At 53.5% G+C, this 25,529-nt stretch overlaps 1 protein-coding gene across 1 annotated transcript; it reads left to right on the forward strand.

The window, feature by feature from the left end:
- The first annotated feature begins 1,482 nt into the window (after positions 1-1,482).
- Nos3 (nitric oxide synthase 3) lies at positions 1,483-25,459 on the forward strand. The gene is made up of 26 exons (XM_069997075.1): positions 1,483-1,666; positions 3,565-3,667; positions 4,201-4,334; positions 4,441-4,603; positions 5,989-6,080; positions 6,188-6,329; positions 6,842-6,981; positions 7,077-7,251; positions 7,860-7,961; positions 8,845-9,039; positions 9,182-9,255; positions 9,393-9,537; positions 10,191-10,295; positions 16,172-16,239; positions 16,568-16,679; positions 16,773-16,952; positions 19,638-19,770; positions 19,890-19,968; positions 20,049-20,236; positions 20,733-20,905; positions 21,297-21,507; positions 21,588-21,675; positions 22,477-22,598; positions 24,204-24,352; positions 24,538-24,732; positions 24,910-25,459. Exons 1-26 carry the CDS (start codon positions 1,491-1,493, stop codon positions 25,069-25,071), a joined length of 3,606 nt encoding a protein of 1,201 aa, XP_069853176.1. The 5' UTR covers positions 1,483-1,490; the 3' UTR covers positions 25,072-25,459.
- The last annotated feature ends 70 nt before the right edge of the window (positions 25,460-25,529 follow it).

Below are 25,529 nucleotides of genomic sequence, written 5' to 3' on the forward strand. Positions count from 1 at the left end.
AGGAAGCCAGTCACAGTTCCTTAGCCAGAACCAGGAAAGAGGAACCCTTCGTTGTGCTGAACATGGGAGCCAGACCCAGCAGACAGACCACGGGAGTTGGTCTGGTTGAAAATATCTAGAGGGTAGAGGGCTGGATTCCATCTCCCAACTCCTGGAAAAGAAAACTGGTGGGGATAGGCAGGAGCCTTAGATTTGGGGACAAGCTAGACTGTCCCCCTTGGGGGAGGGTCCAGAGCACTCACATCCAGGGACAGTCCTATCTGTTTGTGAGGCCCCTTCCCCTCCACCCTCGCAAACTGGCAGGCCCACCTTCTTGGTGACCCCAGAGCTGGCACAGCCTGTTCCTTCCGGCCGATCCAGCTGCCAGCCCCCCACCCAGACCCACCCCAACCTTATTCTCCAGTATTTTTCAAAGGAGTCCAGCCAACACAAATCCACATGTTTGTTTGTCTGCCTGTCTGCCTCTCCCAATCTCTGCCTCTCCCTAACTCTCGGCTTCCGTTTCTTGTAGTCAAGTCTCTGAGGCCTAAAACCCACAAGGCCTTCCACCCCTGTGGAACCAGTCAGTGAGCTCCTGGCCTTTCTCCAGCCCCTAGATGGCATAGAACTACAAACTCCAGCATGCATTTCTGCCCAAGGTGCCAAGAGTGTATTTCATGTATGCCCCTTTGCATTCTGGGAATTGTAGTTTTCCTGCCCTCATACTCGAGGGGCTTCCAAGCTTCCCTCCCCCTCCTCCCCCAGGGGCTCTCCTGCCTCTGCCCTGATTGGCAGGTCTTTCTTCTGACCCGCTGCCCCATGGAAGCATGCGTCACTGGATGACAGAGTGGGTGTGGAGGCCCTGGATGGCAGCTTCCTGCCCTTTTGTGGCCCCCATTTGAGTCATGGGGAGTGGGGGTTCCAGGAAATTGAGATGGGAGGGGAAGGGATACCCTAATGCCAGTCACAAGGACAAAGGGTCTCTGCATTCTTATTGGGCTGTATCCCTCCAAGAAGCCCCTCAAAACAAAGATTCTGAAGGAGATGGTGAAGACGGTTCTTGGTAAGCCTAGAGGTCCCTGTGGTGACTAGGATTCCATCACCCTGTCTACTAGCACTGTGCTCCACATCTACCCCTTGTGGTGTGACCCTAACGAAGCATCTTTCTGACTCTGGTTGCTCTTACTCCCCCGACCCACCCCAAAGCCACCCCCACCGCAGTGCAGTTCCTGCACTCCAGGCCCAGGTCTCCACAGGACACCTGGGTTCCCACGTACCAGCTCTAGCCCTCATGACGGAGCCCAGGCGTCCGGCCCCCGCCCTCTGGGCCAGCGGGCATGGAGCCGAGGCTTCAGAGCCTCACAGCAGCCTTGTTCCTGTCCCATTGTGTATGAGGCAGGGCGGGGCGAGGGCCAGCCCTGGAGAGCCCCCTCCCACTACGCCCTCCTTGCTTCCTAAGGAAAAGGCCAGGGCTCTGCTCAAGCAGACAGCCGAGCTGACGCGCCGCTGACATGGGCAACCTGAAGAGTGTGGGCCAGGAGCCCGGGCCGCCCTGCGGCCTGGGGCTGGGGCTGGGCCTCGGACTGTGTGGCAAGCAGGGTCCGGCCACTCCTGCCTCAGCCTCAGCCTCAGAGCCCGGGCGGGCACCAGCATCCCCACCCCCGACCTCACCCGCGCCAGACCACAGGTGAGAGCCCCATGACTAGAGGCAGGTGGGCAGGAGGGCTGCGTGTCCACCTGAAGCCAGGGCTAGGCAGGGCCAAGAGAGATCCTCAGTAAATATGTATATGTATATATATATATATATATATTATTGTTATTATTATTATTATTAATGTGGCCAGAGCAGGACTGGCTGGAAGACTCTGGAAAGAGATCGGGATAGAGGCTGGCGTGACGGGTCAAAGTCGGAAGTATGGGGCCTGCTCTAGAATTGGGCCAGGGCTCAAATGCTGTTTGGCTATCAAGAGCTGTTTGACTTCAAACAACTTGCTTAATGTCTCTGAGCCTCTGTTATGGAAAATGGAGTCTTCTTAGTATCCTTACCCCATGGCCTGTACATTTCTAGCTTACAAGCCTTCAGCAAGTAGTGGTGGTGATTCATTAACCTGGGGGAGGGGGGGATGAGACAGAAGCTGTGGATGAGCTTCTAGTTGAGTGAGAAAGTGGGGTGTCATGGGACGGGGAGCAAGCTGGCCCAGGAGTCTCAGATCCAATGCTCCCACATAGGGCTGAAGGCCAGGCTCTGCCGCTCAGGCAGGCGCAGCATGATCTGAGTCCCTCCCTTCCTCCCCGGCTGGCTGGTAGCTCTGGGAGGAAGCGATAAGGCCTCCAAGGCTTCCCTTCACACAACGCTACTGTCAGGAGGGGTGTGAGTGGGAGGAAAATCAGAACGGAGGAATCCCTGCTAGGCTTACCCTTAGCGCAGGCTCTGGGCTCTGTTCCCCCTTCAGAAGGGCCTATGCCTTCGTTCATTTTACATCGCTACCGCCTAGAGGTCCGGATGACTTAGAAAGAGTAGAGGTTGGCTGGGTACAACGACTCATGCCTGTAATACCAGCTCAGGAGGCAGACAGCTCAAGGTTCATGCCTGTAATACCAGCTCAGGAGGCAGACAGGTTCAAGGACAGCTTGAACAAAAAGGTAGACTTTATCTAGACCAAAAACTGGACATGGTTGTATGCTTGTGATCCGCCAGAAGTAGAACTGTGACTCAAGCGGTAGAGCACCAATCCTGAGTGGAAACAAAGACAAAAACAAAAACCTGAAAGACAGAGCTCAGGCCCCAGCACTGGCACTGAGAGAGAGAGAGACAGAGACAGAGACAGAGAGAGACAGAGAGACAGAGACAGGGAGAGGGAGAGGAAGAGGCAGAGGGAGAGGGAGAGAGAAAGAGGGAGGAGGAGAGGGAGAGAGAGAGAAAGAGAGAGAGAGAGAGAGAGAGAGAGAGAGAGAGAGAGAGAGAGAGGTTTATTTTGCTCGTAGTTCTAGAAGCTAGAAATCCCAGAGCGAGCATGGTGTTGGCGCTGCTCAGCCCCTGACCAGCGCCTCATGCCGCAACCTCTCATGGTGAGAGATCACATGGTAAGACAGAGCCAGTGCCCACGAGTGTTGCTCTTCTAACAAAGCCACTTGCACTGACCCACGGATCCATCCATGAGAGCAGAGCCCTCTCACTGCCATCAACTTCAAAGATCCCACCGCTCAACTCTGCTACACTGAACCCACATGGCTACCATGTGAAACGAGGTGGGAAGAGCACATTCAGCTCATAGCAACACCTCAGGTACAAAGGTCAGCATGGTACATGGAAGGAGGGCCCAGTGGGGACTGGCACTCAGGAGCTAGGCCCAGACAGGCCCAGGCCACTATAGTCAGAGCTCAGACTGTCCCTGCGTACTCCAGATGGGTGGCCTTGGATCCCTGGTCAGCAGGCCCTCCTCCTAACCTGGGGTGCCAGCTGATGCGTTAGGAAGCAGACGGAAAGGAGGTGATAAAGCAATGGAGTCGCTGATGCTGTAGGAGGGGGCCTCAAGGCTGTACGCTCCCCCACACACACACAACTCCCTCCCTGGCTTCCAACAGCTCCCCGCTAACCCGGCCACCAGAGGGGCCCAGGTTCCCTCGAGTGAAGAACTGGGAAGTGGGCAGCATTGCCTATGACACCCTGTGCGCCCAGGCTCAGCAGGTGAGAACGGGCTCACCGCGGGCGGGGGGGGCTGGGGGGGCGCTTCCTCACGCCACCCTGCTCTGAATCTGCCCCGTCTCCCAAAAAGACAAAAGGGAGCCGGGCACCTGCGGCTCACGCCTGTCATCCCAGCTACTCAGGAGGCTGAGATCTGAGGCTTGCAGTTCAAAGCCAAAAAACAAAGTGGCACTGTGGCTCAAAGTGGTAGAGCACTAGCCTTGAGCAAATGAGATCAGGAACAGCACCCAGAGAGAGACATTGTGGGGGGGGAGGAGGGAGCTGTGAAGAACCAGAGGAACTGAGGGGCCTGTGAGGACTTTGGTGACCCCCAGCCTTACCCAAGTCCTGACCCTAGTTCTGCCCCAAACCCGCCCACCCTCACCCCACTTCCAGTCTCAGCCCTGGCCTGCGTCCACCCCGGGCTAGACTCTGCCGGCATCTTTCCCAAGTTCCCTGTAGTCCCTGCTGCCCCACAACAGACCCTGCACAATGCCGTGGTCCTGACCTTTGTGTTCCCCACTCCCCTGACCCAGGATGGACCCTGCACCCCAAGACGCTGCCTGGGCTCCCTTGTGTTTCCAAGGAAACTACAGAGCTCCTCCCCCCCGGAGCAGCTGCTGGGTCAGGCCAGGGACTTCATTAACCAGTACTACAGCTCCATCAAGAGGTGAGGCCTTCGCTGACACCCAGGCTCCCCTCCATGCCATGGAACCCCAATCCTCGACCCAGGGCTCCCCTCTTACCCTGTGACCGTTCTTACCACACTCCCCCAGGAGCGGCTCCCAGGCCCATGAGCAGCGGCTTCAGGAGGTCGAGGCTGAGGTGGCATCCACAGGCACCTACCAGCTCCGGGAGAGCGAGCTGGTATTCGGGGCCAAGCAGGCCTGGCGCAACGCTCCCCGCTGTGTAGGCCGGATCCAGTGGGGAAAGCTGCAGGTGTGGCCAGCTGGTGCCCAGATGGGCACTAGGGAACAGAGGGTGGGCATGGACAGGCAGTTCCTGAGGTCTCTCGGGGGTGGGGGTGGGGGTGGGGGCGGAGGTTCCATACAGTGGGGGGCTTTCTGCCTCTTACCTACATAGCTGCCACCTGGTTAGGAAGCTGTACCCTAGTGACTTGGAAATGTCCAGGCCTACTGGGTACAATGGTGGTTGAGCAGGGATAACTCCCCCCCCCCATGGTTGTCAGGGGTAAGAGAAGCTTCTGCAAGAGGCCTGCCAAATGGCTACTTGTGCCATGTGGGCCTCCCTGCCCAGCTGGATCCTGACTGCCACCCTCTGTCCCACACCCTCCTTCACAACCTGCCCACAAACCAGAGCTAAGCTGGGTTACTAGAAAGCTGGGGCCTTGGCATGAAGAGATACAAGGGACCACAGGGGAATTAGACCTGTGACCTTGGCCTTCTGAGCTCTTAAGTTGCCACCAAAGAATGGGGAATACAGCCACATGCCCAGCAAATCCCAAAGGTGTCTCCAATAAAGCAACTATCCTTAGCAAGGCTCTGGTGGCTTACGCCTGTCATCCTAGCTGCTCAGGAGGCTGAGATCTGAGAATCACAGTTAAAATCAACCCGGGCAGACAAATCCATGAGACTGTTATCTGCAGTTAATCAACAAAAAAACCAGAAGCGGAGCTATGGTTAAGTAGTAGAACGCCAGCCATGAGAGAAAAAGCCAAGCAAGAGCTCAAGACCCCTGTATAAACCTCCGTACCAACACATACCAAATATATATATATACACACACACACACACACACACACACACACATATATACATATACATATACTTCCTAACAGTTGACTATTTAAGTTGTTCAAAGCTTTATCTAACTTTCAACCCATTAGAGCTTCCACAATGGTCTTCACTCCCTGCATGTCTCTGCCTTGACCCCAGACCAGCCACTGCCTCCTGCTGCCCCGTTACACTTCCTCCCTCTCCCAGCCTCTCCTTCCTGCCATCACAATGTAAGCATTGGCAGAGGCAAGAGGCCACCTAGCGCAGCCCCTGCCCCCTTCCCAGCAGAGAGCTCGGGGGAGAGCCGGGACTCTGCTCGAGCATCATAGTTACTGTGCAACCTACTCCTAGGTGGCTGTGCCCTTCCTCCAGCATGGCTGGCACCAGGAAGCTTCCGGAGGACCGGGAAAACACGTCCTCTAGGAAGGAGTTAGGCTATACTGAGGACACATGGGATGGGAGAACTGGTTAAGTGGACAGAGGGCGGCTTCCCTGCCTCCTTCCCAGTGAATCACACTCCTAGCCTCTGGGGTTGCTGCTCAAGACCCCAACTCTCTTCTTGCCCTTTCTCTGTCTTGGCGGGCCCAGGTGTTTGACGCCCGGGATTGTAGGACTGCACAGGAAATGTTTACCTATATCTGTAATCACGTCAAGTATGCCACCAACCGTGGTAACCTTCGGTAAGTGCTTCCATCCAACCACACCAGAGCCCATCCTGACGCCAGGCCAGGTGAAGGAGGGTCTCTTACCAGCTCTAATTCCCCCCCCGCCCCCCCCCCCCCGTCAGCTCGGCCATCACGGTGTTCCCCCAGCGCTGCCCAGGCCGAGGAGACTTCCGAATCTGGAACAGCCAGCTGGTGCGCTATGCGGGGTACAGGCAGCAGGATGGCTCCGTGAGAGGGGACCCTGCCAACGTGGAGATCACTGAGGTGGGTACAGAGGCAAGAGTGGGCAAACGAAGAGGAGGAGGCAGGGGCCATCAGCCAGAGAGGGGTTAGTGAACAGGAAGAGAAGACCCTTCCTTCGAATGAAAGATGAGAGATGTTAAACAATCAGGGCCTGAGAGTTAGGCCCTGGTAGCTTCTCGGGAGGCTGCGATGTGAGGATCACAGTTCAAAGCCAGCCCAGGCAGGAAAGTCCATGAAATTCCTATCTCCAGCTAATCACCAAAAAGCCAGAAGTAAAGCTGTGGCTCAAGTGGTAGAGCTCTAGCCTTGAGCAAAAAGCTCAGGGACAGAGCCTAGGCCCTGAGTTCAAGCCCCAGTAATCACACACACACACACACACACACATACACACACACACACACATATCCTAGAGTAGCTGCAGACACCTAGCCAATGCAGGAGCCTAGAGGCGAAAGGTGGGAGATGGCTGATGGAGAGGACCCCTCAGGAGTCGGGTCGAGGCCTTGGGACCTGTGTTTGCCTGCCCCCTGCAGCTCTGCATCCAGCATGGCTGGACCCCAGGAAATGGCCGCTTTGATGTGCTGCCCCTGCTGCTCCAGGCTCCTGATGAGCCCCCAGAACTCTTCACCCTGCCCCCCGAGCTTGTCCTCGAGGTGCCCCTGGAGCACCCCACGTGAGCATGGAGGGATGACGTGGGGTGGCAAGGAGGGGCAGTGGGGGACACCTGCAAGGGCTCTACACGGCCTCATCCAAACCTGACGCCCCCAGGCTGGAGTGGTTCGTGGCCCTGGGCCTGCGCTGGTACGCCCTCCCGGCAGTATCCAACATGCTTCTGGAAATTGGGGGCCTGGAGTTCCCCGCAGCCCCGTTCAGCGGCTGGTACATGAGCACTGAGATCGGAATGAGGAACCTGTGTGACCCTCACCGCTACAACATCTTGGAGGTGAGGAGCCACTGCGGGGGTGGGGGACAGGGGGCGACAGGCAGGCAGGACACAGCCCTGCACACAGCACCCCCCCCCCAACATGCCAGCAGCGATCTGAGCTGAGTCAATTCCAAGGACACAAACTCTGGAACCATCCAGGCAATGGGGAGTGCGCTAATCTCTAGTTCTGCATCTCTCATAAGGTTGTCAGAGGGGACTTTGACTCCAAAAAAACAGTTCAAGATCTTTGAAGGAGTTTCAAAGATAAGAAACTGCCCCAGTGACTCACACCTGTAATCCTAGCTACTCAGGAGGCTGAGATCTGAGGATCATGGTTTGAAGCTAATCGAGGCAAGAAAGTCCATGAGACAGGGACAGTGCCCAGGCCCTAAGTTCAAGTGCCAGGACCAGCACCAATAAATAAATAAATAAATAAAACTGAGAAACTAAGTCCCAGAACTGAGAAGTGATTTGCCCAAGTTCCCTCTCTGCTCCGTGATGCCTTTGTAGGAGAAGAGGCTGATGCAACCCACACTGGGTGGTCAGCCCCTGACAGTGCCCCCCTGCCCTGCTCCATCTACTACCCATTGCCTCTGTCCCTTCCAATACCCCACTGCCCTGCCCAGGACGTGGCCGTCTGCATGGACCTGGACACCCGGACAACCTCGTCCCTGTGGAAAGACAAGGCAGCGGTGGAAATTAATGTGGCTGTGCTGCACAGTTACCAGGTGGACAGGCCCACACTGGCCGGGAGGGCAAAGGGGGCTGGGAGGAATGAAGAACAGGGGGCACATAGAAACTAGGGCAGGGCTTAGACGGCTGCAAGTTCATATGCGAGGCCTGCCGCAGGGACGGCGTGTGGTGGGCAGCTCGTGCCAGGAACCTTGTTCAGTAATCCTATCCCCAGAGGATGCTGTGGGACCCAGTGCAACCTGGAAACTCCAATAGTAGAATGGAAGATGTGAGAACAGCAGTGCAGTGTATGCTGGGAGGGGTAGTTTGGTGAAATGGTATCTGCTGCATACTTCAATGGGGAATGAAGGGTTCAGGAAGGGCCAGGGATGTGGCTCAGTGGCTGTGTGTTTGCCTAGCATGTTCGAAACCCTGAGTTTTGGACTCCTCAGCAATACAAAAAGAAAAATAAACCTAGCTACTCAGAGGCTGAGATCTGAGGGTCACAGCTCGAAATCAGAACTGTGTCCCAGGCAGAAAAGTCCATGAGACTCATATTTCTAATTAACCACCAGAAAAGCTGCAAGTCAAGCTGTGGCTCAAGTGGTAAGAGTACCAGCCTTGAGGAAAAAAAAAAAAAAAAAAAAAGCTAAGGGACAGTGCCCAGGCCCTCAGTTCAAGCCCCAGAACTGGTACCAAAAAAAGAAGGGTATTTTGGGTTGAGAGAGAGGCACACAGAGAGTGAAAATGGGAGCAGCTATTGCATGTCGGACTTAGAATGTGACCTTGCAAGCTACAGTTTGGGGTGCTATTCTGGTGTGAGGGGATACGGTCTGTGTCAGGGACTCGGGGCACAGTGTTTGGGTAACAAGTGGTGTCATTAGAGGGTGGGGTCTGGGGGCTGATTCTGAGCCTGGCCTCTCTCCCTCCCCACCTCAGCTGGCCAAAGTGACCATTGTGGATCACCACGCGGCCACGGCCTCCTTCATGAAGCACCTGGAGAATGAGCAGAAGGCCAGGGGGGGCTGCCCCGCTGACTGGGCCTGGATCGTGCCCCCCATCTCAGGCAGCCTCACTCCTGTCTTCCATCAAGAGATGGTCAACTATTTCCTATCCCCTGCCTTCCGCTATCAGGTGTCCACCCCACTGCTTCCTGTGCCCCCTCCCAACTCTAACTCTGAAGCCCCCAGGAAGCACTAATCGTCGCTGTCTCCCTCTCCTCACTCTCCTCTCCCTTCTCCCTCTCCCGCCTCTCCTCCCCATCGCTTCCCTGCAGCCAGACCCCTGGAAGGGGGGTACAGCCAAGGGTGCCGGCATCACCAGGAAGAAGACCTTTAAGGAAGTAGCCAAGTGGGTACCCTGGAAGTGCACCCCTCCTCACACACACAACAGCCTGTGATGATGGGGCTGGACCCCTGCCGGGGGTGGGGTGGGGAGGGGCTGAGCTTCTGGGCACCTAAATACCCCCACCCCACTCTCACCTACAGTGCGGTGAAGATCTCCGCCTCGCTCATGGGCACGGTGATGGCGAAGCGCGTGAAGGCGACCATCTTGTATGGCTCAGAGACCGGCCGGGCACAGAGCTACGCACAGCAGCTGGGGAGGCTCTTCCGGAAGGCGTTCGACCCCCGGGTAGGGCTGAGCCCAGTAGCAGGAGGCCAGAGAGGGGTGGTTGGCCAGAATTTTCAGAGGTACTCAGGAGCTCAGGGGAGGTCCAAAAGACAGAGCTCAGTGAAGGGCACTGGCTCACACCTATAATCTTAGCTACTCAGGAGGCTGAGATCTGAGGATTGCAGTTTGAAGCCAGTGAGACTCTTATCTCCAATTAAGCACCAAAAAAAGTCAGACATGGAGCTGTGGTTCAAGTGGTAGAGCACTAGCCTTGAGCAAATTCAGGCAGGCTCAGGAGGAATCCTGGAGTCGATGAGATTCAGAGTCGAGTCAGGGCCTGAAGCTTGCCCAGAGGTTCAGAGTGAGAAGGAAAAGGGCAGCAAGAAATCTGGGCACTGGAGGCTCACTCTATAATCCTAGCTATGCAGGACTAAGTTCTGAGGAGTGCAGTTCAAAGCCAGCCCAGGCAGGAAATTCCATGGGACTCTTAACTCCAATGAACCACCAGAAAACCGGAAGTGGCACTGTGGCTCAAGTGGTAGAGCACTCACCTTGAGCTGAAGAGCTCAGGTACAATGCTCAGGCCCAGAGTTCAAGCCCCACAACCGGCCAAAAAAGTAAAGGTGGGGGGGCAGCAAGAGTGGAGTCCCCATCTCTCCTGTCTTCACCCACAGGTCCTGTGCATGGATGAGTATGACGTAGTGTCCTTGGAGCATGAGACCCTGGTATTGGTGGTGACCAGCACCTTTGGGAATGGGGATCCCCCAGAGAATGGAGAGGTAAGGCCTTCTAGACCGGGGGAATGAGTTGAGATTCAAAACTAGAGTGGTTGGATAGGCGCTTACACACATACACACACACACACACACACACACACAGGCGCTCACACACACACACACAGGCGCACACACACACACACACACACACACACACACACACACACACACACACACACACACACACACACACACACACACACACACACACACACACACACACACACACACACACACACACACACACCACCACCACCACCACCACCACCACCACCACCACCACCACCACCACCACCACCACCACCACCACCACCACCACCACCACCACCAGGATTGAAAGCAAAGATATGCAGGGAAATTCCCCCACAATTCCAGTGTGACCTTCTGTACAAGAGCAAGCCACACCCTAGCCACAACCTCCCCCACACGAACCTACTGAACTGCGCCTCCAGGTCATCTCCATTATCAGGGTAACGCTGACCAAGGAGGTCAGACTGCCCCTGGGAACTGACAGCGTGAACAGCAGGGAACCCCACTCCATTCCCTGTCGCAGCTTTTCCCTTCCTTCCTAACAAAGGAGCACTTCTAGTTGCCAACAGAGGTTTAAAAAACCTCTCTTGCTCAACAATAACAAAAAAAGAACTACAGCACCACCATCCAATGAGTTTCCAGTTGATGCTTCTGAGCTCCCCAAGGGAGATGCACTTAGTGCTCTTATCTGTTTCCAGAGTTAACTGCCTTGCCTTCTCAGTGCCTCCCCTGCACGCTGAGAAAGCTAGTGCCTACAGCAGGCTTGCTTTTCCTGTATAACTTTTATTATTTTTATGATTTTACTAGCATATATTAGTTGCATAAGAGTTGAGTTGTGATTTTCCCATACATACATATAACGTACCCCATCATTAAACTCACCCCTTCCAACTCTCTCCCTCATCTCTTTTCCCCTTCTTCAAACAATCTCAACAGGTTTCATTGTCCTGTTTTCATACATGCTTATCAAGTACTTTGACTGTATTCACACTCATTTACCCTCTCCTTGGCCTTGCCTCTCTGGTGGCACCCACCCCCAAGAAAGCCCAGTGTGTGTGTGTGTGTGTGTGTGTGTGTGTGTGTGTGTGTGTGTGTGTGTGTGTGTGTGTGTGTGTGTGTGTGTGTGTGTGTGTGTGTGTGTGTGTGTGTGTGTGTGTGTGTGTGTGTGTGGCTCCAGTGTGTGTGTGTGTGTGTGTGTGTGTGGCTCCAGTGTGTGTGTGTGTGTGTGTGTGTGTGTGTGTGTGTGTGTGTGTGTGTGTGTGTGTGCGCGTGTGCATGTTGCCAGTACTGGGGCTTAAATTCAAGGCCTGAGTACTATCCCTTAGCTTTTTTCACTCAAGGTTGGCACTCTACCACTTGAGTCACAGCTCTACTTTTAGCTTTTTGGTAATTATTTGGAGATCAGAGTCTCCTGGTCTTTTCTGCGTAAGCTGGCTTTGAACTTCAATCCTGAGATTTCATTCTCCTGAGTAGCTCGGATAGGATTACAGGCAGAGCCATCAGTGCCCTGCCAGAGGCTTAAGCTCTGGTGGAAGCCTCCCCCTCTGTCTGCCTCTCCATGTCAGCTCTCCTTCTGACCTGAAAAACAAAAAAAAACTACTAGCACCTGTCTGAGCATCTGCTCAGCATCTGTTCAGGTGTCCTTGCTGGGTCAGGACGTGGCAGAGGGAGGGTAGCTGGGAAAGCTTGATTTTACAACAAAGCTACTCCTGTCACAACCCACTAATCCATTCATCTGTGAATGCACGTATCCATTCATGAAAGCAAAGTCCCAAAACCCTCAGGCCCATCAGCCCCCAACATCTCAAATGATAACTCATGACTTTTCCAACACCTGAATTCTGGAGACACTCAAATCATAAGCTGCACTATGGATTTTTTTTTTTAAATATAAAAGTAGTACTGGCTGGTAATGTGGCTCAGTGGTAGAGTGCTTGCCATAGCATGCATGAAGCCCTGGCTTCAATTCCTTGGTATCACATAAACAAAATCAATAAAAGCAGTACAAACACATATGTAACCCACAGTCCTAAGAAGCTATAGAACATTTCCATCACCCCCGAAAGCTCCCTCATCAATTCCTCCCAGTTGCTCTCCTTTCCAGTCTGTCTCCTTGCCCCAGTTGTGATTTCTGTCACGTTAGGCAGGTTTCTCCTGCTCCAGAGCGTCAGATAAATGGAAGTGTGCGGCACATGCCCTGTCACTTGGCCTGCTTTGGAGGCTCGTGTGTGCAGTCGTACCGTTCATGCTCTGTCTCTTTGTGCTGCTAAGTGCTCACTGCGTGACTAGGCTGTTTGTTTATCCATTCTCCTGTTGATAGACACTGGGGCTGTTTCCAGTTTGGGGGATTATGAAGAAAGCTGTTACGAATATTTTTGTACCAGGCTTTTGTGGGCTTATGTTTTCATTTCTCCTGGGTAAATACCTAGGAGTGGAATTACTGGGTCATAGGGTACATGTAAGTTTAACTTTTTTTTAAACTGCCAAGTGGCCAGATTGAACCATACTTCTATGATCTGCATTTCAATTTTACCTAAAAAATTTTTTTGCGCTTGTCCTGGGATTTAAACTCAAGACCTGGGCACTGTCCTGAGCTCTTTTTGCTCAAAACTAGCAGTCTTATCACTTGAGTGACAGCTCCACTTCCAGCTTTTTGGTGGTTAATTGGGGATAAGAGTCTCACAGACTTTCCTCCTGAGCAGCTAGGATTACAGGCATGCACCACTGGCACCCAGAATCTCACAATTTTTTTTTTGCGGGGGGGGGGGGGGGGAGGTCAGTCATGGGGCTTGAACTCTGTCCCTGAGCTCTTCACCTCAAGGCTAGCACTCTATCACTTGAGCCACAGCACCACTACCAATTTTCTGATGGTTTATTGGAGATAAGAGTCTCAGACTTCCCTGCCTGGAAGTGCTTTGAACCACTATCCTCTGATCTCAGCTCCTGAGTAGCTAGGATTACAGGCATGAGCCACTGGCGTCCGGCTCTCACAATTTTTCTTTTTTCTTTTTTTTTTTTTTTTTGTTGGTCGTGGGGCTTGGACTCTGGGCCTGGGCCCTGTCCCTCATCTCTTCAGCTCAAGGCTAGCTCTCTACCACTTGAGCCACAGCGCCACTTCCAACTTTTTCTACTTATGTGGTGCTGAGGAATTGAACCCAGGGCCTCATGAATGCAAGGCAAGCACTCTTACCACTGAGCTACCTTCCCAACCCCCGGCTCTCACAAATTTTTTTTTTTTTTTTTTTGGGTCGGGTTGTGGGGCCTGAACTCTGGGCCTGGGGGCTGCCCCTCAGCTCTTCAGCTCAAGGCTAGCACTCTACCGCTTGAGCCACAGCGCCACTTCCGGCTTTTTTCTTTTTGCTTATGTGGTGCTGAGGAATCAAACCCAGGGCCTCAGGCATGCAAGGCAAGCACTCTACCACTGAGCCACCTTCCCAGCCCTCTCACAATTTTTAAGTGGAACAACTATAGGAATATGTCCACAGAAAATGAGGTATATCCACCAAAAAGATGAACAATAGTATTTATAGCAGCATTGCATATAAATTTGCCCACACTGGTGACAATCAACAAAGATTTGATAAGTAAGTTATGGATATTCAAATGTAATACAACAATACAGCAATAGGTGTGAACAAATTACAATAAAAATTATAACCATAATACAAATATCAAAACAGAGTAAAAGAAGTCTCTCTCTCTCTCTCTCTCTCTCACACACACACACACACACACACAAACCACATATCATAGCACATGTTATAGGATACACTATAGAATGAAATTCAGAAACAGGCAACTTTAAAACCCAGTCTTCAGATCTCAGCCTTCTTAGTTAGGATTGTAGGCATGAGCCACCAGCACTGAGCCCTGTATGCTTTTAAGCAAGCTAGTCATTAATTAAATGCTTATCTCTGGCTCCTGCTTTCCAGGCCTCCTTTTTCCTGATCTATCCTGCCCCGAAGTAACATATGCTGATTATTGTGAACCGATAGATTCATTACCCAACTGCATCTATAAAATATTTAGATGTGATTTCCTGTTAGCTCTCTTGTCTGTCTGGCTGTTTTCACAGCACTGAGATATAGGCAACCTCACTTGTGATGCCCTCTGGGTACCAGGACACTGCACAAGGAGAGCTCTGTTCACCCCTGACTTGGCTGAAGCACCAGGGCCTCTCACCCTTGATATGGAAGGAAAAAAACATCTCCCCAGTAGCCACCAGCACAATCTGACCACCTCCACGAAGTGTTTAAACCCTTCAAGGAGCCCCACTTCCATGGACTAGAGGGGAGATTTGCAAACAAGGAAGCACTCAAACCGTGTGTGAGAGAGCGCTTGAGCATTGCCTGTAACCCCCCAATGGCTTCAGTCAGAGGGAGTTGTGCACCATGGTATACACAAATGGAAGAACTTAAAGTAACCGTTAGATCCAGGTGCTTGTGGTTCACCTGCAATCTTCGCAGAGGCTGACATCTGAGGAGCATGGTTCCAAGCCAGCCCAGGGAAAAAAGTCTGTGAGACTGTATCTCCAATTAATCCCCCAAAAAAGCTGGAAATGAAGCTGTGGCTCAAGTGGTAGAGTCTAACCTTAACCAGAAAATGCCAAGTGATAGCACAAGGCCCTGAGTTCAAGCCCTAGTAATGGTACAAAAAGAAAAGAATGAGGACACGCTGACATATTGATGTCCACGATAGGTTATGATAAAAAGCAGGCAAGTATAATATACTAAGTGTGGACAGATCACAACTCAGGATGGTTTAACTTATGACTTTGTACTTTATGAGAGCATCCATTAGAAGCCATGATTTCAATCTTGAGTGTGGCTCTTTGTCCAGACTGGAGCTACGTGGTGGGATCCACTCTACATGCTAGTAGCCACAGCTCCCAGTCAGCCCTGTAGCCATGTGGTACCTGGGTAAGACATTAGAAGAGTGGGTGAGTGAAACTATTTTTCACTGACAACAAGCTCACTTCACAATGGCTTCCTCTAACCACACTGTAAAGCCATGTGCATATGGGCATTGACCAAGGACTAAAGGTTCCCATCTGTCAGAGTGGATGTTACAGAAAATAAAACAAGCCAAGAGAAGGGCAGTCAACTCTTCAAAAAGCAAGACCTTTGAAATTTTCAAGACCAAAATTAGAAGTTGGATGACACCAATGGTTCATGCTTCTAATCCTAACTACTCAAGAGGCTGAGATCTGAAGAGGGAGGTCACAAACCAGCCCAAGCAGGAAAGTCTGTGAGACTTTTATCCCCAGTTAATCAGCAAAAAAACAACAACAGGGCTGGGATGTAGCCCAGTGGCAAAGCGCTTGCCTAGCAAGCGCAACATCCTGGGTTCGATCCCTAGTACCAAAAAAGAAAAGACAAAAAAAATACAGTTAAAAAAAAAACAAAAACAAAGAACTAGAGGCTTGGGAAGGTGGCTCAGTGGTAGAGTGCTTGCCTTGCATGCATGAGGCCCTGGGTTCAATTCCTCAGTACCACATTAACAGAAAAGGCTGGAAGTGGTGCTGTTGGCTCAAGTGGTAGAGCGCTGGCCTTGAGCTGAAGAGCTGAGGGACAGTGCCCAGGCCAAAAGTCTAAGCCCCATGCCTGACCAAAAAAAAAAAAAAAAACTAGAAATAGGGATGTGGCTTAATACTTGAGTGAAAAAGTACAAGGCCCTGAATTCAAGTGCTAGTACTGACACCGAGAGAGAGAGAGAGAGAGAGAGAGAGAGAGAGAGAGAGAGAGAGAGAGAGAGAGAGAGAGAGAGAAAGTTGCTAACAAAGACTAATAAGGACTAGATTGTTGTATTATCTGAAATAGAACTAACTTGATGCAAATGCTCCCTGGCAGAGCTTCGCAGCGGCACTGATGGAGATGTCTGGCCCCTACAACAGCTCCCCCCGCCCAGAGCAGCACAAGTGAGTAGCTCCCAGCAACTTCAGCCACTAGACACATTTTCAGATGCACAAGGAAAGAGCACACACGTGCACGCACGCGCACACACACACACACACACACCCCGCAACAAACTGCAGCACCCAGTCCCAGGGCCTTCCCTCTCCGGGGACCAAAGCCCCCAAACCCCTAAGATCTCCTTCAGCGGGAGGCATGACTGAGCAGAGCCTCAGTCCCTCACGAGGACAGGGCCCTTCTCACCTTAAGAGGTAGAGACCCCCAAAACTGTTCCCTGGCCAGGCCAGATCTCTGTGAACCCCACACCCACCCATGTCTTCATTCTCTTGTCAGGAGTTACAAAATCCGCTTCAACAGTGTCTCCTGCTCAGATCCGCTGGTGACCTCTTGGCGGCGCAAGAGGAAGGAATCCAGTAACACAGACAGTGCGGGGGCCCTGGGGACCCTCAGGTTGGGGGTCCTCCCCAGAGGGGGTGTACAGGAGGCAAGCTGCTGAAGCAGTGGCTGGCCAGGGGGACTCCAGCGATGCCTCCTGCACCTCAGGTTCTGTGTGTTCGGGCTGGGCTCCCGGGCATATCCCCACTTCTGTGCCTTTGCGCGGGCGGTGGACACCAGGCTGGAAGAGCTGGGTGGAGAGCGGCTGCTGCAGCTGGGCCAGGGAGATGAGCTGTGTGGCCAGGAGGAGGCCTTCCGAGGCTGGGCCCAGGCCGCCTTCCAGGTGAGACCCTGGCCACCCAACAGCTGACCCGGGCCTGCTTCTCACTGACTCACGCCACCCTCGAGCCCCTCCCGCATACCCTCATGGCTGAGAGCTATTTCCTGGCCCCATTCTGTTCCTCTCCAATCCACCCTTGTCACTTTGTCGCTGCAGTCAGCCCTCTGGGCTCAGTCCCAAGTAGTGGACAACGGGGCCCTACCAACAGAAAAGGTTGGGTAGAAGCATGTCCTGAAAGAGCAGTGTGGACTGCAGTGTGGACCTCAGCCTTAGCCAGGCACAGGCTAGCCCCACGCACGGAGGAGGGTGCAGACTCGAGCCCCAGGCAAGTAGGAGGAAAGAGGAGCCTGAGGACCAGATGGAGGACAGGGTTGAAGCAGAAGCCAGCAGGAGCTGCAGGAAGTTGAAGCCAGACTAACATGGACAGGGCCTGGCCTAGAGAGTTGGTCTTGACCGAGGAGTGTCCCAGGGAATGATTTCTTTTTTTTTTTGGTTGGTCATGGGGCTTGAACTCTGGGCCTGGGCGCTGTCCCTGTGCTCCTCAGCTCAAGGCTAGCGCCCTACCACTTAAACCACAGCACCACTTCCAGTTTTCTGGTGGATTCTTGGTGGTGGTGGTGATGGTGGTGGTGGTAGTAATGGTGGCAGGTTTTTGTTTTTTGGGGTTTTTTTTGTCAGTTGTGGGGCCTAAACTCCAGACTTGGGCGCTGTCCCTCAGTTCTTCAGCTCAAGTACTCTACCACTAGAGCCACAGCATCACTTCCAGCTTTTTCTGCCTATGTGGTACTGAGGAATTGAACACAGGGCCTCATGCATGCGAGGCAAACTCTATTTAGTGGTTAATTGGAGATAAGTGTCTCACGGACTTTCCTGCCCAAGCTGGCTTTGAACCATGATCCTCAGATCTCAGACTCCTGAGTAGCTAGGATTACAGGCGTGAGCCACTGGCGTCCGGCAACTGATTTCTCTTAACTCTGGGCTTCCTCAGGGTGGTGCTGCTTGTCTAGGGATTATACCTGAACCCAGCAAGGGCTCCCTCTCCAGAGGTCACAGTACTCAGCCCAGGCAGGGCTGCCCCAGCATCCATCCATCCATCCATCCATCCATCCACCTAGGGTACACATTCAGCAGGTTTGGGTCAATGCAAGGAGAAGAGCATCCTTGGAGGTGGGGCATGGAGCTGGTTTGCTGGGGAGGAGAAAGCCAAACTGGAGAAGCAGCCCCAGATTGAGAAGTGAATGGGTGGGGTTGAGGTGGGGCTCAGCTGGTAGTGGGCTAACCAATGAGCAAAAGCATCAGATACCAAGTTAGAGCCTCAGTCTTAAACCAAAATAAGAGAAGTGATGGAAAATAAGGCCTAGAGACTGGCATGGTGGCTCATACCTATCATCTCAGCACTTGGGAAGCTAAAGCAGAAGAATCAAGAGTTTGAGTCCAGTTTGGGCTACACAGCCAGACCCTGTCCCAAATAAATAAATAAGACCTAGAGAACACAGACAAGAAGAACCATTGGAAGTTTCAGAGTGGGACAAGACCACAACATAAGTCTTAGGAATACAGCTCTGTGGTGCCGGCAAATGTGAGAATCCGAGAAGCAGGAAGACTGGGGCGGTAGCAGTGGGGATAGGAAGGAAGGGAGGGGGCTAAGGAAGGAAGGAAGAGATATAAGACTGCTCACACTACAAAAGAAACAGCAGAAGGACCTGGTGATACGGGGCTCAGCCAATCATGGAAGACTCCTGGATCTCAAACCTGAAATGGGCCAAGCAGCTGGCTGGCCTTGTACCTCCCCAGACAGCACATGAGCCTGCCCTTCACCCTCGACCTCTGTTGTGACACAGCCTAGACTCTGCATGTGCTATACTAAGGGCTTCACATACAGCCTTCACTAGAATCCAGTGAGGGATCAAGATGGGGAAACAGAGGCATGTAAGATGTAAGTACAGTCAGAACTCAAATGCATGTCTGGTGTACAGTTCACTCACTGAGCACCACGCAACAGGCACTGGACTCCCTGGAGCACAGGATCAACACTCACTAGGCAAGCAGCCAGCAGGTGCAACCAGTCAATGCAGCCAGGCTATAATCCTAGCTACTCAACAGGCTGAGACCTGAGGATCAAGGTTCACATCCAGCCTGGGCAGAAAAGTCCATGAGATTCTTATCTCCATTTAACCACCTAAAGGCCAGAAGTGGAGCTGTGGCTCCAGTGGTAGAGTGCTAGCCTTGCATACAAAACAGCTCAGGGAGCAGAACTCATCCAGATCCTGAGTGTATGCCCCAGAACACACACACACTCTCTCTCTCTCTCTCTCTCTCTCTCTCTCTCTCTCTCTCTCTCTCTCTCTCTCTCTCTCTCTCTCTCTCTTTCTCTCTCTCTCTCTCTCTCCACACAAGCAGCCAGAAGCACCCTGGGCTAAGCCACGACATGGGCTGGAGAACAAGGTGCCATGGTCAGAGCTGTCTGTTTCAGTCTCATTTCATTCTCCAGCCCATCTCTCCTCCCCCCCCCCCCGCCCCCACCCACCCATGAGGCCACAGCCCCCAGGAACAAACCCAGGCTACCCTGACTCCGCAGCCAGCCACTGGCACAGCTGCACCCTCCCTTGGCACACCCTTCCCGGGTTCCTCACTGGGGCCTCTCCCTGGTGGCAGGAGGTCCTCAGCCCTGGCCCGTTCACCCCTCAGGCCTCCTGTGAGACCTTCTGTGTGGGAGAAGATGCCAAGGCTGCCGCCCGGGACATATTCAGCCCCAAACGCAGCTGGAAACGCCAGAGATACCGGCTGAGTACCCAGGCCGAGGGCCTGCAGCTGCTGCCAGGTGTGACCCTGACCTCTCTGATCCTGTTGGCTCCCTGGGGTCCCCGGGACCCCAGGATTCTCTCAGCAGTCAGGCTTGCTCCCTGGCTCAGGCCGCCTCCTCTCCCCCTCCCCTTCCAGGCCTCATCCATGTGCACAGGCGGAAGATGTTCCAGGCTACCATCCTCTCTGTGGAAAATCTACAAAGCAGCAAATCCACGTGAGGAAGGGGGCCCGATCCCTGCCCCTCCATGTACTCCTCTGCCCCCCCCCCTAAAATCACTCCCTCCCCACCCATAGCCGAGCCACCATCCTGGTGCGCCTGGACACTGGAGGACAGGAGGGGCTTCACTACCAGCCTGGAGACCACATAGGTGTCTGTCCACCCAATCGACCAGGCCTGGTGGAGGCGCTGCTGAGCCGCGTAGAGGACCCCCCACCACCCACTGAGCCTATAGCAGTGGAGCAGCTGGAGAAGGGCAGCCCTGGTGAGGATGGGGCACTGGGCAGGACGGTGAGAGTCTGTCACATCCCCTGGCAGGGCTCCCCCTGGAGCTCGGCCCTGACGGGGTTGCCACCTTCCTTCACAGCTCAGCACGTCTTCAGGTCTATCTGTGCCAGGTTGGCCTTGTTCCTGGATACCAACAAACCCCCTAAAGACCTTACGTCTCTCTAGGATCTCCACAGTGCTTCCCCCTAGTGGTCTAGCTTGTGCTGTAACTAACCTCCTGCCAAATTACTGCCTGTGGAGTTAAACATAAGCTGGGTGGGGTCAGGGCAGAGAAACCTCGACCAACCCCGTCCAACTAGGGGTCCCCAAACAAGCCCACCAGGGCCCCCAAACAGGCCCACCCCCACAGACCATGAGCCGTTTACCAGTAAGACAAGGTGAAGTCAAGTTAGTCCCCACCCAAAGCAAACAGTCCCAGAAGATGTCATTCCTCCTGGGACCCTTCCTCAAAGCCCCCTGTGTGCTCCCCCCAGGCGGCCCTCCCCCCGGCTGGGTACGGGACCCACGGCTGCCCCCATGCACACTGCGCCAGGCACTTACGTTCTTCCTGGACATCACGTCCCCACCCAGCCCTCGCCTCCTGCGACTGCTCAGCACCCTGGCTGAAGAATCCAGTGAACAACAGGAGCTAGAGGCCCTCAGCGAGGTAGGGGTGGCCCAGCAGGGAGCAGGGGCAGGGAGGGAAGAGGAACTGACAGGAGTCCTCAGGGGAGGTCTCCCTAGACTTTCGCATCCTGGCCAGTATTTATTTAGTGGTGTTTTAAAACCAGCTCTATGCTGACCCATTTGTCTCTGGATGCGCAAGGCCTCTATTTTTGTGTGTGTTGTTGGTACAATCCTTAGGTCTCAGCCTCCAGAGAAGCTAGGATTACAAGCATGAGCCACCAACACCCAGCCCTGTGAGGTCTTAACAAGGTGTTGGTTGGCCTGAACTGAGCAGGGAGGAATCTTAAAGAGGCTCTTCTGGAAAGAGGTCAAGAAGGGAGATCAGTAGGCAGGGGATGAGGCTCCCAGCTGACCGCACTCCACCTTACCAGGATCCCCGGCGCTACGAAGAGTGGAAGTGGTTCCGCTGTCCCACGCTGCTGGAGGTGCTGGAGCAGTTCCCGTCAGTGGCGCTGCCTGCTCCCCTGCTCCTCACCCAGCTGCCCCTGCTCCAGCCCCGGTACTACTCTGTCAGCTCAGCACCGAGCACTCATCCGGGAGAGATCCACCTGACCGTCGCTGTGCTGGCCTATAGGACCCAGGGTAAGACCGGGAGCAGGACAGGCCTAGACCTCAGCAGGCCCAAGTCAGCCCCTCATTGACCTCTCCTCCCCATCCCCTAGATGGACTGGGCCCCCTGCACTATGGGGTCTGCTCCACGTGGCTGAGCCAACTCAAGGCTGGAGACCTTGTGCCCTGCTTCATCAGGGGGTAAGTGAACCAGGCAGGATGGAATGTCAGGAGAATATCCATGTCCTGGTGGGGAGAGGACAGGGAGGACAGGTGAGGAATCTGTGGGGAGGAGGGGTTCCCATAAGGGCCAGGTGGTAGCTATGAATAACACCACTTGCAGAACAGCAAGGCTATGGGATCACTAGGTCACTCCAAAACCATAGCTGTGGCCAGGCAGCCGTGGCTCACACCTGTAATCCTAGTGACTCAGGAGGCTGAGATCCGAGGATCACAGATCAAAGCCAGTCTATCTTCAATAAAATAAGAAAAAGCTGGAAGTTTTGCTGTGATTCAAGTAGTAGAGCACTAGCCTTGAGCACAAAGAGGCTCGGGGACAGAGCCCAGACCCCAAGTTCAAGCCCGACTGGCAAAAAGAAAAAAAAAACACATGGCTGAGCTTTGGGACTCACTTGAACTCAGGATCCTACCCTGAAACTCCAATTCCCAGAGACACAACACAGAATATATTGGCCAGTGGTTCTGTGAAAGCAAGGCCTTTATTAAAAGACATGGTGCTAAGTGCTGGTGATTCACACCTGTAACACCAACAACTTGAGAGGCTGAGATCTGAGGACGGCAGTTCAAAGCAAGCCAGAGCATAGAAGTCCATGAGACGCTTATCCCCAACAAACCAGCAAAAAGACAAAAATGGAGGTAGAGTGGCACCTTGCCTTGAGCAAGGTGAGAGTGTGGCCTTGAGTTCAAGCCTCAGTACTGCCCCCTCCCCAAATATGAAGACATAAGGGACAGGAAGGGACCTAATGGAGTCTCTCTGGCTAGGGCTCCCTCCTTCCGGCTGCCACCTGATCCCAGCTTGCCCTGCATCCTGGTCGGCCCAGGGACTGGCATTGCCCCTTTCCGGGGCTTCTGGCAAGAGCGACTACACGACATTGAGAGCAAAGGTGAGTCTGGGGCTATATGGACCACTGGAAATCAGGAGAGTCACACAACCTAGGGACAAAGGGGTGAGACTTAAAGGAAGCAGGTAGGAAAGAAAGTATAAGAAAGGGAGGCCAAAGGTGGTAGGAAGTTTATTAGGGGAGACAAGAGGGAAGGGCTGATCCCTGTTTGGCTTCTTGGTGCCTGGCACTTAAGTGAAGTAAAGACAAAAGAAAATGGAGGCGCTGGGAAGGTGGCTCAGTGGTAGAGTGCTTGCCTTGCATGCATGAGGCCCTGGGTTAGATTTATCAGCACTACATAAGCAAAAAGAAAAAAGCCAGAAATGGCGCTGTGGCTCAAGTGGTAGAGCGCTAGCCTTGAGCTGAAGAGCTGAGGAACAGGTCCCAGGCCCAGAGTTCAGGCCCCACGACCAGACCCAAAAAAAAAAAAAAAAATGGAGGGACTGGGAATGTGGCTTAGTGATAGAGTGCTTGCCTTGCATACATGAAGCCTGGGTTCGATTCCTCAGTACCACCATAAACAGAAAAGGCCAGAAGTGGTGCTGTGGCTCAAGTGGTAGAGTGCTAGCCTTGAGCACAGAGAGGCTCAGGGACAGCACCCAGGCCCAGAGTTCAAGCCTCAGGACTGGCAAAAAAAGAAAAAAGCAAAGAAAAAAGAAAATACAAGTATGAAAGAGATAGAACAAGAATATCAGAAGATAAAAAGGTGCAAGACCTATGAAGTAATAGGTGTCCAGGTTGAAAGCCAGCCCAGGTAGACAAATCCAAGACACTTATCTCCAATTAACCAGAAAAAAGCTGAAAGTGGAGTAGCCTTGAGTCAAAAGGCTGAGAGAGGGCTGGGAAGGTGGCTCAGTGGTAGAGCGCTTGCCTTGCATGCCTGAGGCCCTGGGTTCGATTCCTCAGCACCACATAAGCAAAAAGAAAAAAGCCGGAAGTGGCACTGTGGCTCAAGTGGTAGAGCACTAGCCTTGAGCTGAAGAGCTGAGGGACAGCGCTCAGGCCAAGTTCAGGCCACACAACCAGACACAAAAAAAAAAGGCAAGACTCAAAGTTCAAGCCCCAATACAAAAAAAGCCAGATGCAGTTGTCTCATGCCTGTAATCCTAGCTATATGCAGGAGGTTGAGATCTGCCAGCCCAGGCAGGAAAAATGTATGAGTCTTTTTTTTTTTTTTTGTATAAGATTCTTATCTCCACAAACTACCAAAAACAAATCTAGAAGTGGAGTTGTGGTTCAGGTGATAAGTACTAGCTTTGAGCAAAAAGCTCAGGAACAGAGCCAGGGCCCTAAGCTCAAGCCCCATGACCAGCACACACACACATAAAGCACACACACACAGGAGGATACCCAAGAGCAAGGTTGAAGGTGGGAGAATCTAGTTTGGATCAGGCAGAGGTCAGAGTTCCAAGCAGTAGAGCTTGGAACATAGGAGAACTTCATAGCATGGAGCTTTTCCAATTCCTGCTCTGTAAATCAGAGATGCAGCAAGGGTCTCCGTAAAAGCATCTTGCCCTAAAAGCCAAAGACCTGTTGTCAGCCTAGGTCGGGTGGCCAGTGGGTGGGGATGCCAGGGCCCCGGCCATTCTATAGGGCCTCTGTCCGCAGGATTACAGCCTGCTCCCATGACTTTGGTGTTTGGCTGCCGATGCTCCCAACTCGATCATCTCTACCGCGACGAGGTGCGGGACGCCCAGCTGCGCGGGGTGTTTGGCCAGGTCCTCACGGCCTTCTCCAGGGAACCGGGAAGCCCCAAGGTGCGAGCCGACGAGGACAGTGAGGCCCAGGCCACCCCGACCCCACTCACCCCCAGACCGAGGCCCGAGTTCTCCCCAACCCCTCCAGTCCGGGCTGGGCCCTTGGACCCTGCCCCGGGTGACGCCGGAGGGTGGCGGGAGTCTTTTCACAGCCAGGGCCGCCCCTTGTCCCGCCCGCCCCCCAGACCTACGTGCAGGACATCCTACGGACCGAGCTGGCAGCTGAGGTGCACCGCGTGCTGTGCCTCGAGCGAGGCCACATGTTTGTCTGTGGTGACGTCACCATGGCGACCAGCGTCCTGCAGACCGTGCAGCGAATCCTGGCCACAGAGGGCGACATGGAGCTTGACGCGGCGGGTGACGTCATCGGCGTGCTGCGGGTAAGAGGCGGGACCCAAGGAGGCTCCGGCGTGGGCGGAGGAGGGGCGTGGCCTAGGCCGGGCCGCCCCAGGGTGCCCATGCGGCCTGGAAGACTGCAGGGTGGGCATTCCGGCCTGGGGGGCTTCTGGCCCGCTGTGCACCCAGGGCTAAGTCACTCTGACCTCTTTCCCCCACAGGATCAGCAACGCTACCATGAAGACATTTTCGGGCTCACGCTGCGCACCCAGGAAGTGACAAGCCGAATACGCACCCAGAGCTTTTCCTTGCAGGAGAGGCAACTACGGGGTGCGGTGCCCTGGGCATTCGATCCCCCAGGCCCAGACAGCCCAGGCTCCTGACAGCCTCAGGCTTCCCACTCAGTTCCCAGAGAAGGGCTTCCACAGTTCCATCTGCTGACCAGGGCCAGCCACCTCTCTCTACCATATATCTCCTGGTGCCTGTCCCTAGAGAGTAAGTGACATGTCTCCTTTCTCCAGGCCCGGTTCCCCCGGCTGGGAGCTGGGGGCTGCCTAATCGAGAAATCCCAGCCTACTGCTACCTACTTGGTGTGCTTTAGGTGAACTGTAGAATCCCTTATTACTCTCAGGAGTATCTTAACCTTTAAAGCTTATCTCGAAATCACTGAAATATTTATTGTTGAAGATATATGTTTAGGTGCCTAGCCCCACCCCTGTGGATTACACTCAAAAGAATAAAAAGAAAGCCAAGTTATGCGTTTCAACTTGTACAGACACAGGAGGTGGTAATTCTTTGACAGCCAGTCCCACACAATTCCATGTGATCTAGCACTCCACAG

Source organism: Dipodomys merriami, unplaced genomic scaffold, assembly GCF_024711535.1.
Source record: "Dipodomys merriami isolate MVZ:Mamm:240054 unplaced genomic scaffold, mDipMer1.0.p SCAF_5, whole genome shotgun sequence".
Classification (NCBI taxonomy): domain Eukaryota; kingdom Metazoa; phylum Chordata; class Mammalia; order Rodentia; family Heteromyidae; genus Dipodomys; species Dipodomys merriami.